The sequence below is a fragment of the Puma concolor genome, chromosome C1 (assembly GCF_028749965.1).
Source record: "Puma concolor isolate L17-30 chromosome C1, mPumCon1.1.hap2, whole genome shotgun sequence".
Lineage (NCBI taxonomy): Eukaryota > Metazoa > Chordata > Mammalia > Carnivora > Felidae > Puma > Puma concolor.
The window spans coordinates 75,445,049-75,466,707 of NC_141674.1; the positions used below are offsets into that span (position 1 = coordinate 75,445,049).

General features: G+C 35.5%; 1 protein-coding gene across 1 annotated transcript in view; it reads left to right on the forward strand.

The window, feature by feature from the left end:
* PKN2 (protein kinase N2) overlaps positions 1–21,659 on the forward strand; it is a 130,533-nt gene that overhangs the window by 73,939 nt on the left and 34,935 nt on the right. The window contains exons 4-8 of the mRNA XM_025912557.2: positions 826–943; positions 1,253–1,398; positions 1,490–1,703; positions 11,354–11,539; positions 12,459–12,568. Coding sequence (XP_025768342.2) covers positions 826–943; positions 1,253–1,398; positions 1,490–1,703; positions 11,354–11,539; positions 12,459–12,568 — 774 coding nt within the window. The remainder of the gene's footprint in view (positions 1–825; positions 944–1,252; positions 1,399–1,489; positions 1,704–11,353; positions 11,540–12,458; positions 12,569–21,659) is intronic.

Sequence of the window (21,659 nt, forward strand, 5' to 3'; positions counted from 1 at the left end):
ACATTCGTAAGGTTCTGGGATTAGGACATGGACATCTTTGGGTGGATCATTATTTAGCAGACCACAATTCCTAAAATGGTAAGTTTTTTGTTACTCTCTGTCAGTAACAGTCATTGTTGTCAGAATTAAACTGGTATGACAGTAACATTATTTCACTTAATTCTGGACCTTTCTTGAAGTTTTAAGAGATAACAGAAGTTTATTCACTATAATTTCCTCCTTTGCTTTATTGAGAATGTCTTGGTTTTTTTTGACATTCAAGAGTGTCAAGGGACCTTTCTTATTATCTCACCAGTGTTGACAAATGCTATTTCCTGTTTCCTTTATCAGATTTAAGGGAACACAAATACCATCTATGATTAGTTACTTTAAAAATTTCCCTACATATATGAAGCTTCATAAGAATTTAACTGTAATGTTATGAGAGAGGAAGAGATTTTCTAAAATATTTAGGTTTAGTCACTGAGGTGTCTGTCACATGCAATGCTTCTGAGAATTATTGAACATAGTGTGAAAAAATCCTTTATATTTTGTGTAAAGCAGAGAAAATTACAAATGTGAATTTGGAATTCTTTAAAACAGTAATAAGATTTACTTGCTTTCTCACAAATTGTCTTAACTAAATGAAGTTGTTTTTCTCATTTATAGCTGTTTCGTTCGATGGCTTTTTAAAATAAATGTATCTACAAGTGTATCTATTATAGCGCTTACAGTGTGCTCTTTTAACTCTGTTTTTCACTTGCTGATAATCGTTTTATTTTAGAAGCTGTGAAAATGTTCTGTTTGTCTTTTCATATGCTTACCTTTTCAAACTTATTTTAATAGGATCGGAAACTCCATGGCACAGCTCAGCAGCTGCTCCAGGACAGCAAGACAAAAATAGAAGTGATACGAATGCAGATTCTTCAGGCAGTCCAGACCAATGAATTGGCTTTTGATAATGGTGATGGAATAGAGATAAATTGTCATGCTTATTATTATGGGCTTATAGTGCTTAATAAATATCATGTAGTAAAGAAGCAGTGGTTCAGAATTAAGGAGGAGGAGGCCTTATGTCTTTGAGTTTTGATGGCTAAAATGGAAGGCTCTTTATTTCAACATTGTATCTATTAAGTATTACTTCAGTGTTTTTTTACTTAACTAATTTTTCTCTTACATTGTAAGAATTCATTTCTTTTTCATGAGTTTTAATCACTGTATATGAAAATACCAAATAAATGGTTCAATTGCATTTTTTTTCTCCCCCCTCTAGCAAAACCTGTCATAAGTCCTCTCGAACTTCGGATGGAAGAATTAAGGCATCATTTTAGGATAGAATTTGCAGTAGCAGAAGGTGCAAAGAATGTAATGAAATTACTTGGCTCAGGAAAAGTAACAGACAGAAAAGCACTTTCAGAAGTAATTTTAAATAAATATTTTAACTTAATAAATACATTTTTCAGAGAATGTAATTATTTAAATGACAACAATTGTCTTTTCCCTGTTAAAGGCCCAAGCAAGATTTAATGAATCAAGTCAGAAGTTGGACCTTTTAAAGTATTCATTAGAGCAAAGATTAAATGAACTCCCCAAGAATCACCCCAAAAGCAGTATTATCATTGAGGAGCTTTCACTTGTTGCATCACCAACACTAAGTCCACGTCAAAGTATGATATCTACACAGAACCAATATAGTACACTGTCCAAACCAGCAGCACTAACAGGTAGGTTGCATACATCTCCTAATTGTTTTGGGTGCACTTTTTTTTGTGTGTACGTCGGGTCCTGGTTTAATAAATGAATAAAAAGTATGAGTACTTTTAAGAAGTATGCACAGATGTTTAAAATACTGTGATAAGATACACATAACATAAACTTTATTATTTTAGCCATTTAAAAATATACAATTCAGAAGTATTTCCTATATTTATGGTGTTGCAAAACTATCACCATCATGTAGTTCCAGAACATTTTCATCATCCCAAAAGGAAACCCCGTACCCATTAAGTAGTTACTCCCCATTCCCACAGCTTCTGGCAGCCACTGTTGGTTTTCTGTCTCCGTAGATTTGTCTATTCTAGATATTTCCTATAAATGGAAGTATATAATTTTTGGCCTCTGTGTCTGGCTTCTTTCACTTAGTGTACTGTTCTCAAGGTTTGTCCTTGTAGAATATATCAGTACTTCATTCCTTTTTATGGTAAATAGTTCTCAATTATATGTGGGTATATACTAAGTTTATCCATTTATTAATTGATGGACATTTGGGTTGTTTCCACCTTATGACTATTGTGAATAGTGTTGTTATGAACATTTGTGTTCAGGTTTTTGTCTGAACACCTGTTTTCATTTATTTTGGGTGTATACCTAGGAATGTAAGTACCAGGTCATGTGGTAATTTTATGTTTATATTTTTGAGGCGTGGTCACCTATTTGCCACAGTGGCTGCAGCATCATTTTATGTTCTTAAGAGCACACATCCTTACCCAACACTTGATATTTTCCTTTTCTTTTTTTTTTTTTTTTTGATTATTGCCATTCTAGTAGGTCCATTACTGAAAGTCAGTTAGTGAAGTCTCAGTTATTTTTTGTGCCTATTTCTCCTTTTAATTATGTAAATGTTTGCTTCATGTATTTTGGGGGCTCTGCTGTGAAGTGCACTTATGTTTATAATTTTTATATCTTCTTCATGGATTGACTCTTCTATCAAAATATAATGTCCTGTTTTATCTCCTATAAGAATCTTGAATTGAAGGTCTATTTTGTCTGATATTAGTGTAGCTCCCTCAACTGTCTTTTCCTTATTACTATTTGCACTGAATATCTTTTTCTGCCCTTTCACTTTTTTTCCCTTTTCAGCTCTTTAAAAATGTGATTTCATCTTCTTGTTTCTATTTTCCTATTATAAAAAGCTGTAATTTTTTTATCAGTATATCTCTTCATGCAATGTTCTTTATTACCCATTGGCTTCAAATAACATGGAATTATACTCACTTTTCTTTTTTTTTTTTCTCTCTGCTCCTATGACTGGGTGCTTTTAATTTACCTGTCTTTAAGTTTGCCAGTTCTTCTGCCTGCTCAAATCTATTGCAATTTTCTAGTAAATTTAAAAAATTTTAGTATTGTGCTTTCATTTGGTTCTTATTGATAAATTCTATGTCTTCATTAATATTCTCTATTTGTTAAAACACCATTCTCCTTTCTTTCGTTTGGTTTTGGTTTTGGTTTTGTTCTTGTTCTGTTTTGTAGGTCCTTGACAATATGTAAGACAGTTGATATGAAGTCCTTGTCTAATAGATCCAGTGTCTTGGCTTCATCAGTTTCTATTAATTTCTGCCTTTCTTGTCAATTAGCTGTACTCTTTTTTTTTTTTTTTTTTTAATTTATTTTTGAGAGAGACAGAGACAGAATGCAAGCAGGGGAAAGTAGAGAAAGTGAAGGGGAGACACAGAATCCAAAACAGGCTCCAGGCTCTGAGCTGTCAGCACAGAGCCCGACACGGGGCTCGAACTCACGGACCGCGAGATCATGACCTGAGCCAAAGTCGGACACTTAACCGACTGAGCTACCCAGGCACCCCAGCCATACTCCTTATTTTCCAGGTTGCATCTTAATTTTTGATTGAAAACTGGATGTTGTGAATATTATAATGTGTAACTCTGGAAGACACTCCCTTTCTCTAGAATTTCTTTGTTTGTGTGGGATATAGTTTTTTAGGGGCTTTTATAAATGATTTTGTAAACACTGTAGTTGTTGTCATGTATGGTCACTGAAGTCTTTATTAAGACTAGTGGTCAGCTAGTATTTTAACAGACATTTCTTTTCATGCATGCAGGCAGAAAGAAAAAAAATTGCCTGTCTTTGTAGCTGGGCTCTGTGTTTGTGTGTTGGGGGCATACCCCCAACAGTCACCCAGGCATCTTACAACTCTGCCTTTGCTGGCACAAAACTTGAAGATCAGCCAGATGTGAGAACTTAGGACTTTCTCAGGCCTTTTCTGAGGATGCCTCCTTTTCTCTCTAGCCTTCTAGTTTCTCAGTGGAAATACTGCAAAGCCCTTATTCCCCAAAACATCCCACTCCCTATGTTCTCTTCCAAGACTCTTTGGGATATCTTGTTTGTCCCAATTGATATCTTTTGCCTCAGGTTGCAATGACTGGTTTATTTGCCTTTAAATGCCTTCCACTTAGCTATTTCTCTGCCCTGAGAGATTTCCTAGTAAGGCAAAAAACAATTTTTTTTAAGGCACACTTTTGTGTTAGTTCATCAGAGAGCCCTCAGTTCATTCAAAGCAGGCAACCACACTTCCTTGAGAATGAGGTCTTCTTTTCCAACTGCTGTCTTGAAAATTATCAATAAACCATGTGGGTAGAAGGAAGATGAGGCAAGGGTAAGTTAAAGTGCTACAGAGTCTCCTATTGAGTACTTACTGTGTTTTTGTTAAGTAAGCATTTGCTTGGTTGCAGTAAACCTTTGACTATCTTCCACATTTCTCATACACTTGATTCTAACAGTTTTTGGTAATTTTTGGTTGTTTTGTTTGTTTCCTGTGTTTCTGTGGAGAAATTGCTTTAGGACCTTGTTGCCCCACCGTTTTCTCTATCAGCTACAAAGGTTTTTATGGTCCATGTGATTATGACATTTTTGTTACATTGACTTCTCACCCCTGGAAATTCTTTTTTTTACATTTATTTATTTTTGCGACAGAGAGAGACAGAGCATGAACGGGGGAGGGGCAGAGAGAGAGGGAGACACAGAATCGGAAACAGGCTCCAGGCTCTGAGCCATCAGCCCAGAGCCCGACGCGGGGCTCGAACTCGCGGACCGCGAGATCGTGACCTGGCTGAAGTCGGACGCTCAACCGACTGCGCCACCCAGGCGCCCCAACCCCTGGAAATTCTTAAATTACCATATGAATGTGAATGTCAACAAGGGCTTTACTTTAATAATGTCATTGAGTATTTTGAAGATGTGAAAGTGTTCTTCAGAATTGCATAGCATGCTATCACATTCTGGTAGCTTTGGGTATCATTAATCAGTTTTATGTCAGACTTCTATATTAAAACTTGAAGGACAAATTTATAGTTAAACTGTGCTGTTGCCACTAATAGGATCAGTCTAAACCTACAGTTACCAAATTGAGTTTCTAAATCTGAGGTATCCTGGGATGCCAGAATGAATAAACAGAGTACAACAGGATATTTTAACTTTTTTGAGGGAAGCCCTCAAAGTAAAGTGTTACTTCACGTCCTACAGTCACCATTTAAATTACTAGCTCAAAGTAGTTCTAGTTTTAGCAGGAGATGGTGCTTCGAGTGAAGTCATAAATGTTGATGAAACAGGGTTTTCCTGCATTGCTGTGATACAATAAATACCATGTGAAAATCAACATGGAGTAGAAAAGAAGGTGGCGGTTTCCAGTGTAATTCCAGAGTTTGAGAAGTTGTACAGTGCTCAGTGTAAACATCCCATTAGGAAATAACTATGGTTATTTACGAATGAAATAAGATTACCTTTTCTTTCAAGTTATGTGTATTGTTTTTATAGTTATTAAATAATTGATTACAATATTCTATGAAACAGAACTGTTAGGTATATCTTTCAGACTAGGAGCACAGTGAAAAAATTGGTACACTAGGGTACCATGAAACAAGAAAGCTTGGGAATCTTTGGTCAGAATGCTCCATTTTATTTTAAATGTTTTAAATATTTATTAAAGTGTTTATCATTCTAGTCACATCTTCTGTAACTCCTATTATGAATTTTCTATCACAGTTAAACTGGTTTGTGCACAGTCCCTGTTTAATATCTGCCTTGTTATCCATCTTCTTACTGTATTTTTTAAAATCAAAACTGGCATATAGACCTGTGAAGAACAAAGACTTTGTTGTCTGCCTACATGTAATTCTAGCCCCTAGCACAGGATATTTATAGTTTCAGGAGAAACTTGGTAAAGATTATTTGACAATAAGGAAGGAACTGCACTTAAGCTTTTGCCATTGTATGACTCAGTGCTGAATGCATTAATAATATTTTAGAATTTTTGAATGATTCATTGATTAAAATATGGTTGTCAAATATTTGGAAATCAACAATATTTCTAGAAAAGTAATAAAGCCATGTTTTAGAAAACATCTGATACAGCTGGAATTTTTTTTCCCTTTCTATTCCTGTTGACTTCTCTCCCCAATTCTAACCTCTTCCATTCTCTTTTCCTGTTCTTCATTGCCTTACTGAACTTTATTCAAAGTGATGTAAATTGTCAGCATAAAGGGAAGTATCTTATAGTTCTTAAGACATTTTGGGTTTTTTTTTTTATTTTTTTTTATGTTTATTTTTGAGAGAGAGAGACAGAGTGCAAGCAGGCGAGGGGCAGAGAGAGAGGGAGACACAGAATCCGAATCAGGCTCCCCAGGCTCTGAGATGTCAGCACAGAGCCTGACGCGGGACTCAAACTCACGAACTGCGAGATCATGACCTGAGCCGAAGTCAGACACTTAGCCGACTGAGCCACCCAGACACCCCAAGACATTTTGGTTTTTAAAAATACTATTTTAAATTCCTACTGAACCTTTTAATGAATTCATGTTGAACCTTAAGCTAAAGACAGAGTAACTAGAAAGAGAAATACTATTGGTCTTAATAAAGGATTATACACAATGAAGAATTATATTGGATAAGTAGTAGGAACATTTACCCTCCTGAGTTTTTCACTACATGCTATTTGTGGTTTGTCTCATTTATATTCTGATTTCTTTTGTGGTTGTATGAATAAAAATTGAAATTTGCAAATTTGGTGCTACTTTGAAATAAGGTATAATTGAATTTTTGGTCCACATTTTGAGACTTTTACTTGTTTTTATGATAGAAGATACCTTCTTATTCAGTTGTACCAAGATGAAATACTGAATTAGTAAAATGGATATAAAATAGTTTTTTCAGAACATTAAAAAAAAAACATTTACTTGTTCTAATGGAATTCATAGCTACTGCTTATGAATACAGACATTTACTTCTTGGATTGCTTGTTTTAAAAATTTCATATTGTGGGTTATAAAAGTAAAATATTTTAAAGTATTTCTAATATGGTTACACACAATTGCAACTGTGTCACCTCATAAAGGAAAGAAACTTCTAGATGGTTACTAAAGTTCTTAAATCCCTCCAGGTTTCTTTTTCCTAAATGAAAGCAGGTGCTGAGCATTGTCATCTCCTAATATATTGAAATTACTAAAATATTTAATAAGCTACCAGGGTTTGAAGTAGTGACCAGATGTTTTCAGTTTCCCCAGGATGACTTTTACAGCTAAACATTTACAATGGAAATGAGCTAAGTTTGCCAGTTTAACAACAAAAAAGGAAATAAAACACACAAACACAACAAGTTGTTTCTTTTGAATTAAAATTAAAATAATATCTATTTAATCTGTTTTAACACTTTATAGTTACAGAATATTTCCATAGCCTAACAAACATAAAAATTGAAGCTCCCCTCCAACTTTAGTAACTTTATTGAGACATAATTTATATACCATAGAATCCACACACTTGAAGAATACAGTTTTAGGGCACCTGGGTGGCTCAGTCGGTTAAGCATCCGACTTCAGCCCAGGTCATGATCTCACAGTTCGTGGGTTCGAGCCCCTCGTCGGGCTCTGTGCTTACAGCTCAGAGCCTGGAGTCTGCTTCTGATTCTGTGTCTCCTTCTCTCTCTGCTCCTCCCCCATTCATGCTCTCTGTCTCTCAAAAATAAATAAAAGTTAAAAAAAATTTTTTTTGTTAAGAATATAGTTTTAGAACTTTAAAAGAATGTTTTAATGTTTATTTTTGAGAGGGGCATAGGCAGAGTATGAGTGGGGGAGGGGCAGAGACAACTGAATGACCCAGGCGCCCCTAGTTTTAGGATTTTTAGGAAATGTATATAGTTGTGCCACCATCATCAACATCCAGTTTTATTTGAAGTGTATAACTTGAAGATTTTTGTCATAAATTTTGTTGTGAAGCCATCACAACAATCAAGATAATTAATATATCCATCATCCCAAAGGTGTCCTTGTGTGCCTCTGTGTAATCCCTCTTTCCTGCTCTTCTCATGCTCTCCTTACCCACATCTGACTCCAGGCAATCACTGACCTATTTCTGTCACTTGCTATTAGTTTACATTTTGTAGAATTTTCTATAGGTGGAATCATTCAGTATATACTGTTTTCTTTGGGAAGAGAAGGATTTCTGACCTTTTTCACTCTGAATAGCTATTTTAATATTCATCTATGTTATGTCTATCAGTAGTTCCTTTCTGTTATTAATAGTATTCAGTTGTATGGATAGTCCATAATTTGTTTATCCATTCACCTGCAACTGATATTTGAGTTGTTTCCACTTTGTATTTTTTCCAAATGTAGCTACTAATAACATCCTTATGCAGTTTTTGTGTAAATGTAGATTTCATTTGGGTAAATACTTAGGAATGATATGGCTGGATCATGGTAGTCTACTGAAAATGGATTCTTTACCCATTTTTAAATCTGAAAAGTCTTCATTTTTGAAAGATATTTTCAGTGGGTCTGGAATTCTAAGTTCACAGTTTATTTGCTTGTTCATTTTCTCAGTACATTAAAATTGTTGCTTATGTGTCTTGCTTTCATTGTTTCTTATGAGAAATCCACTGTGATCCTAATCTTTGTATGTAACGTATCTTTTTTTCTCTGGCTGTTTTTAATATTTTCTCTGTATTACTTGTTTCGAGATATTTTATTATCGTGTGCTTTCATGTGATTTACTTATTGCTCTTTTGCTTGGTGTTTTTGAAATTCTTGGATACTTACTGGGTTTATAGTTTTCATCAAATTTGGAAATTTTTCAGCCATTATTTTTTCAAATATATTTCTGTCCCAATTGTCTCTGCTCTTCATCAGGGACTTAGTTGTACACATATTGGGCCACTTGAAGTTAAACTTAGTTTATATATGCACTGTTTTTTTTTGTTTTGTTGTTGTTGTTGTTGTGTTTTTTACCCCTCAAGTCTTTCCTTTCTCTTATTTTTTTTTTTTTTTTTACCATTTCTACTGCTTTAGCTTCAAGTTCACTAGCCTTTTCTTTTGCAATGTATAATCTGCCACTAATCTCATCCCAGTATATTTTTCCTAAAGTCTCTAACATGGTAATTTTATATCTGGGATTTTGTTTGGGGTCTTTTTGATTTCTTGCATGTCTCTATTCAAGTTTTTGAACAGATGGACTATAATTATGATCACTGCGTGAATGTGTTCATGTCAGTTTTGGATTGATTTTCATTTGATATCTTTTTTTCTTACTATGTTTCTTACTTTTCTGTTTATCTGTTTTCCTGGTATAATAGTCAGAATTTCAAGAATGACCCTTGGAACCCCTGTCCTGTGAATACGATGAGACATCATTCCTGTGATAATACTATGTTATATGGAAAAGGGGATTTTGCCTGTGTGACTAAGGTTATTAATCAGTTGGCTTTGAGTTAATATAAAGGGCAGTTATCTGGGCTGGTGTAATATGATCACATGAACCCCCTAAAAGCAGAGAATTTTCTCTGGCCAGTGGCAGAAGGGGAAGAATAATCTGAATCATGAAAAAGATTGTATGTGCCATTGCTGGCTTGAAGATAGAGGGGGCTAGCATGTAGTGAGGAATTCACATGGCCTTTAGAACTTGAAAACAACCCTTGGCCATCAGCTAGCAAGGAAATAGGGACCCCAATCCTATGTCTGCTAGAAACTGGAGGCTGCCAACAACCTGAATGATCTTGGAAGCAGATTCTTCAAATCTTCCAGATAAGAGCCCAGCCTGGCAGATATGAGGATTTCAGCCTTGTGAGATTTCTAACAGAGAGTACAGACAACTCACCCAGACTCTGACCTACAGAACTGTGAAATAATAAATGGGTGTTGTTCTAGGCCACTAAATTTGTGGTAATTGGTAATCCAGCAACAGAAAACAAATATGCCTGGTAGTCTCGGATTAGATTGCTAGACATTGCGAGTTTTAGCTTTTGGGTGCTGGATATTTTTGTATTCCTATAAATATTCTTGAGCTTTGTTCTAGGTCACAGTTAAGTTACGGGTATTGCTTTTAAGATTTGTTATACAGACCAGAACATCATTTAACGTAGGAGTAATTATTCTCTACTACTGGGGCAAGACTGAATTCTTGATTAGGGGAACCTTCTGCACATCTTAGTTCTGTCTCTGGACAGCTGTTGTCTCTCTTTTACTCTGCCTGTGAATTCTAGCCACCTTGATCAGTTCTGTGTCATACTCTCCGGTCCGTTTCCTTCACACAGGTAGTCCACTTGGTTGCACCTGAGTTTCCCCTCCCTGCACTATGTCCTAGGTATATTCCAGGCAGTAAACTCAAGCAGTCTTAGGGTTCATCTCATTTGTTTGCCATCTCTTGAGGATCAGTGTTCTTCATTTCCTGACCTCCAATGTCTTTAACACTTTTTTAACGTATTTTGTTTGTTTGTTTGTTTTTTTAAGAGTTGGGTATAAATCCAGGTCTTTTCACTTTCGAGTTCAGCTTTAATTATTTAAGTTCATTGGGACCAGGAAATATCCCTAAATGTTATATATAGGAGTACTTAAATAACTCCTAAAATGTTATTCTCTGTGCATTATCTAAAATTTTAATACTATAGCACCATTTCTAACTTCTAGTGTACTAAATCTAGCCCAAATGATGACAAACCGTATCTTTAGATAGCCTTAAAGTTACTCATTTTCATTTGAACACCTTCAGTATTTATTTGCCTAAGGAAATCAGAATTATGCTTAGATAATTATAGTCAATTATTTGACTCATTACACTATTAGAAAGTTAATATTATTTTACATCTCAAATAGAACAGGAAACCCATTTATTTATACAAAAAAACCCTGTAAAGTCTTTTTCTGTATTAACTACGTAACTACTAAACATGGCTAGCTGCTTTTCATGTAGTCAGATTTCCTTGTTTCTAATTTCTGTATGTTTATGTTGATATTTGGCTTTGTTTTCCTTCCCACATGGTCTGTCCACATAATTTTGTAATTCTTCCATGTAAGTATATAAATGAGTATTCAGACATAGAAGAAGTTTATGTAACTTCTTTTAGAACAAGTTTTTGGACAGCTATTGGAAGGTGCTGTTCTTTCCATAAAATTTCTTACAGTTTTATTAAGAATTTTCAATAGGTTTCTCTAATTAAAACAGGAAGGATGATTAGTTACCTCACAGATCCTCTGGGAGAAGAGATTTTGTTATTTTAGCAGATCTCTCCCCATCCTTTCTGAATAGTAACAAAGACATAGTTCTATATTATTAAAAATTGATGTTCTTATTTGATATTTGTTCATGCTGATAGGTACTTTGGAAGTTCGTCTCATGGGCTGTCAAGATATTCTAGAGAATGTCCCTGGACGGTCAAAAGCAACATCGGTTGCACTACCTGGTTGGAGTCCAAGTGAAACCAGATCATCTTTCATGAGCAGAACGAGTAAAAGTAAAAGTGGAAGTAGTCGAAATCTCCTAAAAACCGACGACTTGTCCAGTTCAGTAACCAAATTTTTTAAAAAATCCTATAACAAATTAAAGGGCCTGTACAAAGAACTTAATAATGCAGCTAGCAATGGGAAAGAGCCAAAGTTGAACAAAAAGCTTTATGTTCTGACTTCTATAATTTAACTTTAAAATATCGAAAGCTATACTGACAGGAAACAAAGGCAACCAAATTTATTGAAATTATGTTAGAAAACTGAATGACACGTGACATTAATTCTTTTGGAAGAATGAAATACTCAGGATCAATCTATGCCAAACTGAAAGTGTTCAGAGGCTCTGAGTCTTGTCACATCTTTATCTTTTAATGACATCGTGACACTTCTCAATCTTGATAACTAACCACAGGACCAAACGTGTTTACTAGTAGTGGCTCAGTTAGCAAACAAATGGGGGAATAGGTGGAAGTGGTAAGAGCAATATGCAATAGGTTTATGAAGCACTTTGCAGATGTTCTAAAATGTGATTATAAACTATGTTATAAAGGTAGCACTGGGGGAGGAAGGCCCGTGACAGTTAAACCTACTACAGGGTACAGAGGTGCATATGTCAGTGTTTTCCTTCATCTAGAAAGGGATTTTAGGGAAAGTGTGGAAACAAAAATTGTCTAAGGTGACAAACTCTACAAACAGAAGTGTAGAGGGAGAAAACTGAATGATTACTATTGATATACAAACATACAAAATAGATAGCATTTGATCTCTGTGTTTTTGTCAAACACAGAGGATAATTTGGGAGCATCTGGTGGAAGTATGTGTACATGTAAAAGTAGCCATTTAAGATTCAAAAGCTTCAGTATTAAGAAAAATCTTACTTTTAAAGGCTCATAAGACTTTTGTTCCTATTAAACAGTGATGCTTCTATTTTAAAGTTTTAAAATATTTAAGCAAGTTTATAAATTGTAATTACAGATGATGTCTGTGCAGTTTTGAAGCTAGATAATACTGTGGTTGGTCAGACGAGCTGGAAACCCATTTCCAATCAGTCATGGGACCAGAAGTTTACACTGGAACTGGACAGGGTAAGAGGAAAAACATTTTACTTAAATTTTCATTATATTTATAATTCATTTTGAATGTAAATTTTATGTCTTTGAAGACTTTGAAAAGTTTTATTTTTTTAATGCTTATTCATTTATCTTAGAGGGTGTGAGCGAGTGGGGAGGGGCAGAGAGACAGGGAGACGGAGAATCCCAGGCAAGCTCCGCAGCTATCGGTGCAGAGCCCAGTGTAGGGGCTCAGACTTACGAACTGTGAGATCATGACCTGAGCCAACAATCAAGAGTCGGACGCTTAACTGACTAGCTACCCAGGCACCCCTGGGAAGTTTTATTTTTAACGCAATAAAAGAAGAACCTAGGGGTTTTTTTTTTTTGATGTTTCTCATCTGGTGAGTTGTATAAAAGCCTGCACTAAGACAGAGGTGAACATCAGAGTGCTGCAGTAGCTTTCGCTTCTGCAGTGATTTGAATGTACCTTTTGTATTAACATAAAAGACAACCAAGTGAGAGCTAGTATTGAAATATATTTATTTTAGTGATGTACTCTAAAAATGAAGGTGATTCTTCTGATTCACCGTTTGTAGGTTATACTACTAAAGCTGGATTTGAAATGAGCTAATGTGCTCAGTTACCCAGGCTTCCATGTGTCTCAGTGGCTTTCATGAATGACATGAATGGCCAGAATATGATACGTAGCTGTAGAATCCAGAGGTAAAGCTGGTCCACACTGGATTCAAATCCATGGTGGTGACTTTATTACTCAGATTCTAATCCATCCACTGGGGTGTGGGAAGAAAATAATACAACTTAATCCTAATCTTGTCTAAAAAATAAGAAAGATAGCAAACTTTTTATCATTTAGTATTTAGGCTGATGATACATGTCATTTTTAAAATTACATTTATTAGTGAAAGCAGATTTACAGTGCTCGATGATGTGAGGTGGTGGTTTTACTACTCTAGCCTCTACTTAAAAAATTTTTTTTCCAATTTATTTTTTTCTTTCCTCATGGCCAGCATCCTAATCACATCCTCATCACTGCTTTTCCTGCTTCAAAAAATGTTTCATGTGCTTAAACTTTATGTATACCAGATTTCTTAGCTTTAATACTACCTACCTCACTGAGATGTGTGAAGATTAAATCCATGTAAAAATCATTGAAAGTGGTAAGAACTTGATTAATGTTCTTACAAAACATTAAATAAAAAGAAAAAGTAATTTACTAAGCTCCATGTGTCTAAATAGCAAACTGATTTTCAAAGAATACTACCTTCATCTTGGCATTCATTCTCTCATTTATGATCCTTCATTTATTCATTAAAATTATTATGAAAGTATTTACTTAATCAACAAATATAATTCATTGATATCTACTGTATTCCTGGCACTTCGGGTAGATTAGCAATGAACGATATAAACAAGGTCTTGCAGGTTTCCTCAAGGAACTTCTACTTCATTGGCTTTCAGTACATACCTGACTTTTTACCATCACATCTGAAAGTGTGTAAGAGTCTACCACCTCATTTCCCAAATGTACCTTTATTTTGATGATTTCAGTTAAAATGATATTAAGGTCCTAGAATGCTGGGCTTGAGGTGTTTATACTTGTTGGTGTCGGAGACGGGATGGGAGACACGTAATGGAAAAGTTGATCTTGGAATTTGTATGAAGAATGAATTTGAGGGAGGAGGAACTAAAGGCAAGCAATTTGGCAGGAGGCTACTCCAGTGCTACAACTGTAAGATCAGGAGAACTTGAAGTAAAACTTGGCAGTAGGAATAGAAAAAAATACATGCAGGAAAAAATAATATGAGTCAGTAACTAATTGGATTGGAGTACGAAGGAAGGAATTTGTCTATAGTTTGCAAAGCAAATGATGCCACGATCATTAGAAAAAATCTGTATTGGAGGGGGATGGGTTCTATACCTAGGCTCTTAGCAATTAAATAAAGATGTGGAAGGTAGAGGTCAGGGCTGGATAGGTGGATTTGGAGATCATCTAATTAGACATCATAGTGAATGTCATCCAAGTGGGTAAGATCAGTCTATTCATTTCACAAATATTTATTTAACATTTCATATGTACCAGGCTTTTTACTAGGTTCTAGATTTATGGAGATGTACGTATTGCTGTAACAGAACTCTTAAGCTTAATAATCACCGATTCTCTATTCTGTGCCAAGCACCATTCTAGATGCTGGTAATGATTGATCAAAAGTCCAAAGTCCGTATACTTAAGGGAAGATAAATAGGAAACAACTTTTAAAAACTACAAGGATAGGGAAAGAAGGAAGTAGGGTGGTATAATGAGGGGGTAGCAGCCACTGTAGATAGAGTAGTTAGGGGATCTCTTTGAGGATGCTACATTTGACCTGAGAGACCTGATGTGTGAAAATTTTCCAGACTTTTAAAGATCCAGGTAGAGTGTTTCCAGCAGAGGAGACAAAGTATACAACCCCCTGAGGTAGGAGAGAACCTGATACGTTGTAAGAATAAAAATTGTGAGACAGAAGATCAGTGTAAAGTAGATGATGTAGGTAGATGCCAGATCTCTAGGGTCTTCGTAGACTAAGAATTGGGAGACTGTTGAAGGGCTTTTAATAGGGGAGTTGGCATCATTTGATTTACCTATGGTAAATGATCTGATAGAAGTAAGTACCATGCACTATAGAAGCTAATAGAAGAGTTACTAACACAAAGTGGGAAAAACTTTATAAACACAGAAAACAAAAATCTCATAATCAAATCTTAAGCCGTATCCCAAAGGTAGGAGGAGAAAGAAGGTTTTCCCAAAAAGAAATAAAAAATTTTGAGTTGGGGGGGGGGGAGAACAAAAACAATAAAGTTTGAGTTGAGCCAGATCATACCTTAGAGAAGCATTATTAAAACTTATCCAGTGAATAATTGCAGGAATGGTGAGATGATGAAAATCCTGTTACATGTGGAACCATTGAAGAAAAATGGGATTTTTAAAAGTCTATTGAAGAAGAAATTTAACAAAGATTTGATAACTGTCTTTGAAGTTAAAGGGAGGAACATGTGGGAAAAAATTAGGGTAAGGATAGCAATGAGATTTCAGTTTGTATATGTTTATTCTAATCAATAGTGACTTTCCTAGAGCTCACTGTTAAGGTCTACTAGATGGGTCTTTCAACTCGGATATTTTCTCTTCCAGGGTAGAAGAACCAGCATTGTTACATGCTATAAATTAGCTGTTTAAATAGACCAATATAATTCAGTCAAGCCCACTAGGAGGGAATAAAAGTTGAGGTTGTTAGTATAAATAGATGCTGTTTCTATGTCTTATTATATTTGTATCTTTTTTTAAACCGTGTGAATACATATAAATCTTTATGGCCATAAAATGTTTCTTTCACTTTCATTTTTAATGTGGATAGATTTGCTATAATGAAGCCAGGCAAAATAGGTTCATTGTCCATCTGCTACTTACTAGCTTTTGATAGTAGACAAAGTACATAACCTTACTACTGGGCATTTGTTTCACCATCCCTAAAATGGGGATAAAATAGACAGTTGACCTTTGAACAACACAGGTTTGAACTGTGCAGGTCCACTTAATACATAGATATTTTATAGTAAATTACTATGAATGTATTTTCTCCTCCTTGTATGTTCTTAATAACATTGTTTTCTCTAGCCTACTTTACTGTAAGAATACAGTATATTATACATACATAAAATACATATTAGTTGACTGTTTATGTTATCAGTAAGGTTTTCAGTCAGCAGTAGCATATTAGTAAAGTTTGGGGGAACCAAAAGTTGTACTAAAATTTTTCACTGTGCAGGGGTTGGTGCCTTTACCGTTGTGTTGTTCAAGGGTCAACTGTAATCTTTACAGGACAGTTAGGAAGAAAAACTGAGGTAGTGTATATAAAATCCCTTGTGTTGCTTGTCTCATTTTAGCCACTCGATGGCATTAGTTTTTTCCTTAGCCATAGGCTTTGATGTGTGGGTGGCTATGAATTTAAGTATAATAGAAGAGCATGGTAGGTAATGGGGAATTAATTGGTGCAGTGTCTCTTTCATTTCAGAGCCTATTTAAAGTAATTATAGGATTTTTTATGAGTGATATCAAAATGAAACTCAAAGAGAATCATTGTTAGAAAACAGCTGGTTAGAAGATTTCTCTTGTCACCATGTTTTTGCATTACAGAGTTTAATATTTAAAATAGAATTTAAAAGTAATAAGTATATACATACTTACACAAATATAAAATAAAATAGAACTCAAAAGTTATCATCATGTTATAGTTAAGGAAACTGAGCACTAGAGTAGTTAAATATTAATAAATTTCAGAGCTGCTACTAGACCTTAGTGCCCTTCAAAATGGATGCTCTTTCCTCTATGGCAATTTGAATGAGATAGGTAACAGTCACACAGAGGAGAGGAGGAAATGACAGAAGATGATGAAAACCTGAAAGAAAGAAAATAATTAAAAATTACCCAGACTACAAGCTTAGAAAACTACAAAGACTGATAACTTTTGATTGGTTGTTTTTTATGTGAAGTTGTGATCTTCACCTAAAGTTGTTTTTGTTGTTGTTGTTGTTTTTGGTTTGTTTTTTTTTGTTTTTTTTTTTTTTCATCAAACATTCTTCCCACTTGGGAGCAGCAGTACTCCCTTTGAAAGTTTGAAGACAATGCATGACTAAGAAAAGCTATTCATCCCTGAGGCTAACTAGAGCTTCTAGGCTCCTGATAGGCATGTTACTTTTCCCTAATTTGATTATAAACTTCTCTTTGGCAGAGACTACATTCGTTATCATGATAACTACTTGTGTTTTACTTTTTCATGTGCTTTTTACCCTTTTACTTTATCCCTCATATTTATAGAATATTTATTTGTGGAAAATGTTTATTGAAATATTTATAGAAAATGTTATTTTAAACTGTCTGACGTGTCCATGCCTAGCATTTTGCCTCAAATGTCAAGTTTCTTTTCTATGGGATTCTGGAACTAAGTTATACTATTTCTGTCCTTTTCAAGACACAAAGATTTGTAGATCTTTTTGGAGTTGTAAGATACTCTGGAAATGAACTAGACCTACAATAATCTAAAAAAGCCCAAATTATGTTCCTGGGAGGTCAGGGCTCTGTAGAATTGTCTTAGGAGGCAACAAGGAGACTTTTTTGTTTTGTTCTGGGTAAGATATCATTTGAAATTTGCCACTTAAGAAAAATAAGCTTTGAAAATTGCTGATATAATTCAGCCCCTTCAGCCCCCTCATTTTACAAATTACTAAGGAAATTATGGCCTAAGGATAAAATAACTAGCCTGAGGTATAATCCAGGATTCTTTTTTTTTTTTTTTTTTTTAATTTTTACTGAAGTATGGTTGACACAGTGTTACATTATTTTCAGGTGTACAACATAGTGACTCAACAAATCTGCAAGTAATTGTTCTGCTTACCACAAGTCCAGCTACTTTGTCACCATACAACACTATTATAATACCACTGATTATATTCCCTATGCTTTTTTATCCTTTATCCCTGTGACTTATTCATTCCATAACTAGAAGCCTGTATCTCCCACTCCCCGTCCCTGTGGCAACCACCAGTTTTTTTCTGTTTTTATGGGTCAGTTTTTGCTTTTCGTAATAATCCAGGATTATTATTTTTTTTATTACATAATCCATTTCACGACACTGAGATCAAGATTCACATGCTCCACTGACTGAGCCAACCAGGTGCCCCAATAATCTAGGATTTATAATGAAGTCTCCTGACTGATAGTTCTATGTTCTTTCCATTCTTATCAGATTACCCTTTTTATATTTTCTTATAAAATTTGATCCTTATTAATGTTTATTGTAAATGCAATAACCATGTAATTTCTCATTTTCTCTGAATTCCTTCAGTCCTCCTGGGGGAACAAGCCATACAATAGGAATACAAAGACATGTTAATTTCTTTTTTTTTTTTTTTTAATTTTTTTTTTCAACATTTATTTATTTTTGGGACAGAGAGAGACAGAGCATGAACGGGGGAGGGGCAGAGAGAGAGGGAGACACAGAATCCGAAACAGGCTCCAGGCTCTGAGCCATCAGCCCAGAGCCTGACGAGGGGCTCGAACTCACGGACCGCGAGATCGTGACCTGGCTGAAGTCGGACACTTAACCGACTGCGCCACCCAGGCGCCCCAAGACATGTTAATTTCTTCTGTGTAAGAGCTGGCTGTTTTGAGCATATTGTTTAAGCTGAGATGCTGTTTTTTAACTTAAAATGGACAAGGACCCTGACTGGCTCAGTTGACTTGATCTCAGTGTTGTGAGTTCAAAACCCATTTGGGGCATAGAACCTAACTTAATTTTTAAAAAGTTGAAACTACAAAAATACTGACCCTTTTTACCTCTTCCAAATTCTGTTAAATGACACATCATACTCTCCTGAGGCTTTGAATCCTCTGAGACAGTGAATTATGTATACAGTCTACATTCTTTTCTTTTTTTTCTTTTTTTCCATCTCTGACATCTCTTAATCACCAGATACGCTCCAGTATTCCTTAAGAGCTTTGGTTCTTCAGTTCAGCATCATTATGGGGCATTAAAAACAAAAACAAAAAAACTACATATGTATACAACCCATTTAACATAGTATTATTTCAAACTTCTTTGAATACCTCAGCCACAGTGTACCTTTACTGCTTGTCATTTTAGCAATGAATTGAGCAATGAAATCTTAAATTTGATATGTCACACTTTCACCAAATCTTTTATTTCCCTAAATGAGATAAAGAACCTAGATTAATGACTGTGCAGATAATGATTATGCAGTAAATGATAGCTTAAATTATTATTGTTACTCCTCTGGTCTCTTCTTTATTACCACAGAACTAGATATTTGATCAAATCTTTTCATATCCTTAATTCTTCAGGAAGAGGCTGAAGAAGGGGCCATCAGCCCCTTACAAATTTCATGTTCTTTTCTCTGTACCCTAAAACCAGTGTTACCCTGAACCATTCCCTTACTGATGCTCCCACATCAAGCAGCCTTTAATCTTATCTTTATATCAGACCTGTCTTGGAAACCCCCAACAGCAAATCAGTCCTACCATCTGTCTTTTCTGCTTTAATCTACTGAATGCTGCTGAAATATTAATCATACCTATTACTATAAATTTTAGTTTCTGACTTCAGCTGGGCTTGTAAATGTTGTCCTGCATTTCAGATCTTTATCCCCTTATCAGGAGCTTTTCTTTCACCTATCTCTTCCAGTCTTCTATCCCACCTCAGACCCCTTTGTTTCCATTTTATACATAAGATTAAGATCATTAGGGTGCAGCTTCCTCAGATTCCTCCTATCACCTGCAAATATTTCTGTATCTTCCTCATTGGTTTTAGAGAAAGAGGTCTCTTTCCACCCTGTAAGAGCCTATAAGCATCCAATTTGTCCTCCAATTTCCATTCTTTCTCATGTCGTAAACCTGTTCCATCAGTTACTCTGTCACCAGTATTTTTTTTACCTCCTTGCTTCTCACCTCTGATCCTTACTGCATATGTTCACATTTCCTTCCATTTAAAAAAAAAAAGGGGGCGCCTGGGTGGCGCAGTCGGTTAAGTGTCCGACTTCAGCCAGGTCACGATCTTGCGGTCTGTGAGTTCGAGCCCACGTCAGGCTCTGGGCTGATGGCTCGGAGCCTGGAGCCTGTTTCCGATTCTGTGTCTCCCTCTCTCTCTGCCCCTCCCCCGTTCATGCTCTGTCTCTCTCTGTCCCAAAAATAAATAAAAACGTTAAAAAAAAAATTAAAAAAAAAAATTGTTTTGCTTCTTCATAGCTCTATTGACAGGATTCTCTCTCATAGACGAGATTCTTGAAGTAGTAGTTTGTGCTCACAATCTGTTCTTCCTCATCCTATTGTTCATTACACATTACACTAAAACTTCTGTACGAGGTTCTGAACCACGCACATTACATGTAGTATCATTTAATCCTCACGGTAATCTTACATGTATAATTATTATCACTGTTTTGGGGATTACTGAGGTTCCAAAAGGTAAATAACTTTGCCACACGGCTGGAAAGCAGTGGTTCTGGGAATCATCACAAGAACCTTATATCAAAGCCAGGTCTTACCTGAAACCAATATGTTCTTTTAAATAGTGGACTAACTTGTCTCTTTGTTTCCAATATAGATTTTCTTAATCACATACCACAATATTAATAATAAAAGCTGACATTTACTGAACACTATGTGCTGAGCTTGTATTAATAACTCTTTTAATTTTCACACAACCCTAGGAGGTTGATACTATTATTATACATATTTTGCAGATGAGCAAAATGAGGCTCAAAAAGGCTAAGTAAATAACTTGCCCAAGGTCACAAAACTAGTAAGTGGTATAGAGCTAAGATTTTAACCTATTTTTTCTACAGAAATTTATTAAGAATGCAGCACTAGGCCATCTTGATTTTAGGGGCCTTGTTTTTTGGGTTTTTTTTTGTTTTTTTTTTTAAATTTTTTTTTTCAATGTTTTTTATTTATTTTTGGGACAGAGAGAGACAGAGCATGAACGGGGGAGGGGCAGAGAGAGAGGGAGACACAGAATCGGAAACAGGCTCCAGGCTCCGAGCCATCAGGCCAGAGCCGGACACGGGGCTCGAGATTGTGACCTGGCTGAAGTCGGACGCTTAACCGACTGCGCCACCCAGGCGCCCCAGGGGCCTTGTTTTTAATTACTGTATTGCCTGACCTGACCTCTACTCCTCTATATTTTAAATCCTTTACTAGGAGCTTATAATTTACAAGTTAAAGACCAAATGCTTTTGCAAGTCATACAGAGCCCTTCATGGCTTGTATCTGCCCATCTTCTAATCTTTATTTCCCAAAGCATTCCTGCTTCTGTTCTAGGTGTTAACTAGGTGAAACTATTTCCTATCCCTACAGTATACTTTGTGCATGCTTAACTTTGTACATTCTTTCCCCTTTGACTCCTATGTTCTCTCCCTTATTCTTATAATTTGTATCTAAGAACACAATTTAAGCAGTTCTTATCTTTTCTGATCTTCCTACTACCTTCCCCTTAGGAAAAATTGGTCAGTTCTCCCTTTTGTGTCATTATACCAATTGTATATGCCTCTCTTTTGC